Genomic DNA, 7,440 nt, shown 5'->3' on the forward strand with positions numbered 1-7,440 from the left:
AAAAAAAAAAAAAAAAAAAAGAAAGAATATAACCCCAACTAAAAAAGCAGTCAGCCGTTAACTGTTTGGCTATATAACCATTTCCAATCCATGACTAGCCTGGCAGAATGAACACACTCTTAAATTAGCCCTTAATAAAGTGATCAACATATAAATACTACTGAGATATTTTACTAATTCCTTTCACTGTATGGACAAAGATCCAGAAATGTTTTCAGGTGGCAGCTTAAAGTACGGATGGGTTGAGTATCCATTATCCGAAATGCTTGGGACCAGCAGTGTTTGGGATTTCAGATTATCTTGGATGTTGAGGTATGTGCATATACATGAGATATCTTGGGTCTGAGATCCAAGCCTAAAAACAGAGCTCATTTCTGTGGATGTACACCTTATAAACACACTTGGAAGGTAATGTTATACATCACTGCATTGTAGCATTTTGATTGCAACCCGCCACGTGAGGTCAGGAGTGAAACTTTCCTCTTGTGGCTATCAGGTTGCTGCTCAACAAGTTTAGTATCTGGAAGGATCTCAGATTACAAACTTCTAGCTTAGAGATGTTCAACCTTTATCAAAGATGAGAAAGCTACAAGGGGCCACCATTAAGCACCAGAAGGCTCATATCCAACAAAGGAGTGACCCCTTATGAGTAAGGATGCGATCACTTATTCCCCGCTTACTGCGACAAACTTAGTCCTACTGACTGGTTGACCTGCAGAGGCAGCGCCAGGCCCGGCACGTCAGCAATGAGGACGATGGGAACAGCTCCCTGTGTGGTGCTTCTTGTGTGTCCAGCCACTGCCGTCCCTCACCTAAATCCACATGTTTAGACCTCAGAATAACCCTAGGATGTAGGCTCATTATCACCTGTGTTTAAGAGCACAGGAACTGAGGTGCAGAAGATAAGCAACTCGCTCAAGGCCACAGAGTAGGAAATGTCAGTTCTGAGCTCTCAGTCCACTGGCCTCACTCCAAGATCCCTACTCTTAACCACCTGGGCCCACCCTCCTCTAGATCCCTGCTCACCAGGCCCAGGAGGGGCTTTCTAGCAGACTGGCGCTCCATGGTCCTCCTCTCAAAAGGCTTCTTGGCAGCTGGGAGAGACTCCGGGAAGAAGGTGAAAACCTGGAGCTGCTGCAGGACTCTGCTGTGCTCTTCATGGAAGATGGCGATGAGGTTCCCCTCTCGGTTGGCAGCTTTCAGTAGCTGGAGTCCACAGGAAGGGCCGGGACAGAGGAGAGAAGTAAACACAGATGAGAGCTCCCCGGGCAGATAACGTCTCAGCACAAGCAACTGGAAGCCGAAGCTCCGTGCCCTCTGCAGCACTGCCTGCAGACCCAGCTGGCCAGCAACCCTGGGGGCCGTTCAGAGACGGGTTCCAAAAGCCACGGGTCTCAGCACCACCAGGAATGGAGAACTCCCGAATGGCTGAGCCCAATACGCATTTTATCTATTAGAAGCTTATCTCTCCAACCACTCTGCTGTGCATTCCCAGGAAAGCACCAGGACAGCTTCGCAGAGGACCTTCCCACAGATGGGCAAGAGCTCACCGAGAGCAGCGGCTTTAACTGCTCCAGGGCCTGGTGCACGAAGTCGCAGTGGGCTTCGGCGTAGCCGTGGACGCAGGTGGTGAAGAGGCCCTGGGCGTACTGGTGGAACTTGGGCAGCTCGTCCAACAGCTGGGCGTTCAGGGCCTCGTAGTTGTTCCGGGCTGACTGCAGCTCCTCCAGGGTCTTCTTGTCCTTCAGCTTCTCGGCCCGCTCCGTGCAGTTATAGAAGTCCAGGAGCTTGTCGAAGCGCTTCTGCACCAGCTTGTGCGGCCCCGTGAACATGCTCAGTAACTGGTTGAGGGGAGAGATGACAAGCCGCTCTGTCCTCTCCTTCTGTAGGGACAAGAAAGGCACATCACTAGTCTCCCCTGTTCCTCGTAAGGCTGGTTGTGCTATTCTGTTCCACTGGCTTTGCCCACAGAACACAACCCACGCGGATCCACAACCGTTCCACTGGCTCAAGTAGACTGACCTACATGGTCCGCAGGGGCCTTCTCAGTTCCCAGGTTCCATCCGACAATTCTCTCACGCGAAAGGTTTGCCAAGCATGCTAATTGCACCCAAGTTCCTGAGTTAATAAACGCACGCCACACACACTGCTCTGTGCTTCACAAAGCACACGTGGCAGCTTAACTGCTGTCGCTCACGTGTATATGTCTACACACATGGAGTTGTATGTACATCTGAGGTGGAGGAACTTTCACACATCCCTACTACTGGGCTGTCAGAAAAGGCACGATGCAATTTTGCATAGAAAACCAGAAAAAACACGTCAGGACTTTTCCCGCGACCCAACATTACCAAGTAGTTAAGATTAAAGAAAGCACTGGGTCGTAGGAAAAGTCAGGACGTATTTTTTTTCCTGTTTTTTTCCTATGCAAAACTGCATCATGACTTTTCTAACAACCCCATAGCACCTGTTTTTCTCTTTAATTCTTTTAGAGGACAGGTATTAAGAGCAGGGTATTGAACACAGAGAGAACGGACATGAGGGGCCGGCCCTGCAGCTCAGCAGTTAAGGAAGCTGGATCCCCCAGGGCCCAGCCTGGCCCCCGCAGCTTGAAAACCACACCAGGTATATGGGCACGTGAGTCCCAAATCCTTCTGACAGGAAGGAAGAACGGAGGGAAAATGTGGATTATAACATGACCATGTGCTACTGGAGTGTAGGACCACTCCGGAAATAAAAATGAAATAAGTAAATAAATAGGTTCTCAGTAGTTTCTTTTTTAAAAGACAGATTTTTTGCGATAGGTCATGTGTGCTCGCTGGAAAGATAGAGACAGCGAGAAGGCAGCCTTTGGGGGATGACCATGCCACGATCCCTTCTCCTCCATTCTCCACCCGGGATTTTGGGAATGCATGCACAGGTGCCTGGCGTGAGTTTTAAGCTACCAGGTCTGGGACTTGAACTGCGATTGACTATGTGGTAGTCCAGCAATGTAACCATTACACCATCTGTTGGTCCCAGTACTCAGTAGTTTCTTATTAAAAGTACCTTATTGTCTGAATACCTGTAGGCAACTCAAGTGTGTGTGTCTTCAGCCTCAGCCATCCAGAGAGCCCTGCGAAACGTCCAACCCCATCCATGCCTTCCTGTTCGCCGTCAAACGATCCCATAGCTAGCTATTAAGAATTTCCCAAGCAATTTGGTCTGTGGCATTTTCTTTATAAAGTACTTCGTATGGTCTCAAAGGTCAACTTAGTAACAACTATTCCTAAATATTCCTTTTCTTTTTCCTTTTTAAAAATTTGCTAGAGGGTGTATGTGTTGGGCAGAGAGAGAGGAGCAGGGACAGTGAGAAAGCACTCCCCACGAGGAACAGTCACGCCACAGTCCTCTCTCCTCCATTGCTCCCTCCTGCTGGGATTTGGGACACACATGCACATGTGCTTGGTGTTTTTTAAGTCCCTGGATTCGGGACTTGAACCGTGAGGTCAGCTATGTGGGATCCAGCTCCCTTAGCCACCAAGCCACAGACTGGCCCCCTACACAGTCCTCTGTTGTTTTCATCAGATTAGTTATCAGCAGTGATTCAGGTGAAATCTCCTACTTTTCCTTTCCTAGTTTGTCCTCTGAAACTAAGTGATCACAAGGAACGGAAATATCCGAGTCTGCGCGGGCCCTGGCTGTGTTCCGAGCACAGACCCCGGCGAGGGCACTGAGGACGGCAGGTGCTCCCGCTGCACCCAAGCAGTCTGGGAGGCTGCCTTCTGCGTGCCGCGGCCGGGGTGGGAAGGGGCCGGTCCAGGGAAAGTGGGCCGAAGAGTCACTTACAAAGTGTGTGAAGAGCTGGTCACTGATGTAGCGATGCACCTTCTCGAACTGCTCCAGGTCTCGGTGTCCCCTCTCCACGCACACGTCCCACATGCTCACGGCAGCCACCACTTTCACACACGCCGATTCCTGGGGCGGTGAGGAACACACGTAAGGATGAACAGAGCTTCTCGTGTGGGGCTGTGGGTGTGTGCACGGGCGCACTCTCCAGAGAGCAGGAGGAGAAAGCACCCGCGATGGGGAATGGACACACCACAAGCCCTCCTCCACGTCTCCCTCCTTTTGGGACTTTGTGCGCGCGCACACACACACATGTATCTCAAGCCGCCAGGTCTGGACTTGAATTGCACAGTTAGCCATGTGGGATCTGGCTGCCTTAACCACCAGGCTACAGAGCCGGCCCAATGAACAGAACTTTCTAGCCTTTACCATTCCTCCTATGGAGCAGAATAGTACAAAACAATTTCATAACTAAAATTCTTCTTGTCTAGGATAGTATTTTAGTTTTGAAAGGAATGTATTCTTATGAAAAGAAATATTTAATTTTCTTTATTATTATTATTCTTCAATTTGACCAGAGAGTGACACAGAGTGAGAAAGCAAGCACCAGGTCCAGGACTTGAACTGTGGTTGGCCATATGGGAGTTCAGTGCCTTAACCACCATGCCACCTGCCAGGCCCAAAAATCTAAGACGTTTAATTATAGGAAAAACTTGTGAGGCTTTTATCATCTCTCTGACATTTCGTAATGTCCCTAATATTAGCGTTCCTTCCCTCTTCCTTCCTTCTTTCCGTTTTTAAATTGCCACAGACAGAAGAGGGAGAAACCGCTCCCCGGTGGAATGTGGGCACGCCACTATCCCTCCTCCATGTCTACATCCTGTGGGGACTTCAGACTTGCACGCTCACACGCCGCTGTGTTTATCAGGCTGCAGTGGCTGAGGGTCAGACTGTACTTGGCCAGGTGGGATCCAGCTCCTTAACCACAAGGCCATGAGACTGGTCCTAGGAGGGTCTCTTAATTCACTGCAAAGTAAATTATCACATAGAACCAGGTGAATCCAGCGGGCTTATGAGTATGACCAATCACCTTCCCTCCTCCAAGTCTTGGCTCCACCTTCTCAAAGAGCTGCTTCAGTCACCCCGTCAAGGAGCACGGTGCTCCGACTCTGCACTCCTGTCAGCTCCTGCTCTGCCTTCGTCATCGCAAGAACACCTTCTAACAACAGCGTGATTTACTAACGCTTGCTTACTGTCACTGTCTCCTGTTCCCACCCATCTAATAAAAATCTCAACTCTACGGGAACCAGCAGTTAGCGTGATGGCTATGTCGCTGGACTCCCACGTAGTTGACCGCGGTTCGTGTCCCGGACCCGGTGGCTTAAAACTCACGCCGGGCGCGTGTGCGTGCGTGCCCAAGATCCCGAGAGGAGAATGGAGGAGAAGGGATTGTGGCGTGACTATCCCCCCTGGGGGGTGATTTCTCATTTTCTGTCTCTATGTCTCTGTCTGGCGAGCGCACGCGCCCTACAGTGAAAATCTCTCCAAAAAAAAAAAAAAAAATCTCAGCTCCAGGACAAAGGAAGAGCTTTCTCTTGGTTCTGTCTGCTGACTCCATTTTCACTTGCTGAATCATGAGTGCCCAGGCAGGAAACCTGGCCTGATGGATCATGGCAGTTTTTGAACCCCCAGGCTGGTTTTCTCTGGCTACTTGGCATAACATTGGGCTCTTTCCTTTCTTTTCGTCCCCTCTTTAGCTTGTTAGAGAGAACATGAGTTAGCTAGAGAGAAAGCCGAGAGAGGGAAGGTGAGGAAGCACCCCTCCACAGGCAATGGCCGCATCACAATCCCTTCATTTCTCTTTTTGGGATTTTGGGCATGCACACATGCATCTGGTGTTCTCCTAAGCCACTGGACTCAGGACTTGAACCTCTGTCAGCCACCTTCACTACCTTGCCACCAGCTGGCTTGCTTCTATCTTCGTGACGTTTAGGGAATGCCTATTTTGACATTAATCCAAATAAAATCTACATGTAGGGTCAGATGGCGGTGCAGTGGTGACGGGGCACTCTGTGAGGCTGACCCGCCTGGGAAGATTCTGGTCTCACTTTTGGAGAAGTCCCTGAACATGCGAGGTAAGAGTATGCCAGGGTCTGGAGCTGGTGTGGAAGCTGGGGGCGGGACCTCTCTCTCTCTCTCATAAAAAAAAATGAAATAAAATAAAAAATTAAAAAAAAAAACTTTGAAAAAGAAAATTACTGAAAATTCCATTAGCGGGGGCCAGTAGGTGGCATGGTGGTTAAGGCACTGGACTCCACATGGATGACCATGGTTCGAGTCCAGGATCTGGCAGCTTGCTTTGTGCTCACTCTCTGGTAAGTACATGTGCCCTATAGCAAACAAACAAACAAAAATCATAAAGAGGCCGGCAGGTGGCCTGGTGGTTGAGGCACTGGACTCCCACATAGCCAACTGCAGTTCAAGTCCCAGACCTGACAGCTTGTTTTCTCACTTTCTCTCTCTCTAGTCAAATTAAAATAGTAATAATAAATAAAATTAAATAAATATTTAAAAAGAATCAAATTAAATTATTCTTAAAAAAAAAAGAAAAAAAACCTCCATTAGTCCATTTCTAAGGTAAACACCATCAGTAGCTCACCCACTAGTCTCATATTTTGTCCTGATAACATATTTAGACCTTTAAGTCTTCTATCTACATAGATCAAGGCAGAGCTCTGTCAAAAGAACTGGGGGACTCTTCCTAATTGCTCTCGAGTGGGAGAACGAGTGTGAAATGGGACGTTCTCTTACCTTCTGTGTTGTGAGAGGGCACGTGTACTTACCAGAGGAGGGGGCAGAGGGAGAAACACCCCCACGGGGCCAGTCGTGCTGCAGTCCCACCCCCTACTCCTCCGAACTGTCAGGATTTGGGACACACACAGTATGTCCCACCTCAAAATGCCTCATGTTTTTCAAGCCATGGGGATAAGATTCGAACTGCACAGTCAGCCATACGAGATCTGGCTACCTTAACCACTCAGTCCCAGGGCTGGCCCTCTTGTTCTTTATTTTATTTTTTTTAAGAGATTTTTGCTACAGGGTATGTGCGCTTGCCAGAGAGACAAGAGAGATAAAAAGCAAGAAATCACCCCCCCAGGGGGGATGGCCATGCCACAATCCGCCTGGCGTGAGTTTAAGCCACCGGGTCTGGGACTCGAACCGCAGTCAACTACATGGGAGTCTAGAGACAACCATTACGCCAACTGCTGGTCCCTCTTCTTTTCTTTAAAATAAATGTTGAAAAGCTGCAAACACCAGCCCTCATGCCAATGTGGATGACAAACGACACTGCCAATGTCCCTCAGCTATGTTCTTGCTCGCTCTTCTCTATCACTCGGTCTATGTTTATTATTTGGTGAGGCTCTCCATCTTACGTCAGTGACAAAATTGTTCCACTCTTCCTCTTTCTGTCAGCAGTCAGAACCAAAGGGACGCATCCATCACACGGCCGTCAGGGTTACACATGTCCCACCTCCGCCGCACAGCCTCGGTGTTACACGCGTCCCACGTCCGCCACACGGCCTCGGCGTTACAGGCGTCCCACCGCCGCCC

At 49.3% G+C, this 7,440-nt stretch overlaps 1 protein-coding gene across 2 annotated transcripts in view; it reads right to left on the reverse strand.

Annotated features, from left to right (window-relative positions):
• Positions 1-7,440, reverse strand: part of DNMBP (dynamin binding protein) — a 99,781-nt gene that overhangs the window by 11,674 nt on the left and 80,667 nt on the right. For both annotated transcript variants that reach the window (XM_006157372.3, XM_014591157.2), the window contains 3 exons: positions 3,829-3,957; positions 1,551-1,883; positions 1,027-1,206 (listed from right to left, as the gene is read on the reverse strand). In XM_006157372.3, the coding sequence (XP_006157434.1) occupies positions 1,027-1,206; positions 1,551-1,883; positions 3,829-3,957 (642 nt within the window). The remainder of the gene's footprint in view (positions 1-1,026; positions 1,207-1,550; positions 1,884-3,828; positions 3,958-7,440) is intronic.

This window comes from Tupaia chinensis, unplaced genomic scaffold (assembly GCF_000334495.1).
Source record: "Tupaia chinensis unplaced genomic scaffold, TupChi_1.0 Scaffold000539_1, whole genome shotgun sequence".
Lineage (NCBI taxonomy): Eukaryota > Metazoa > Chordata > Mammalia > Scandentia > Tupaiidae > Tupaia > Tupaia belangeri.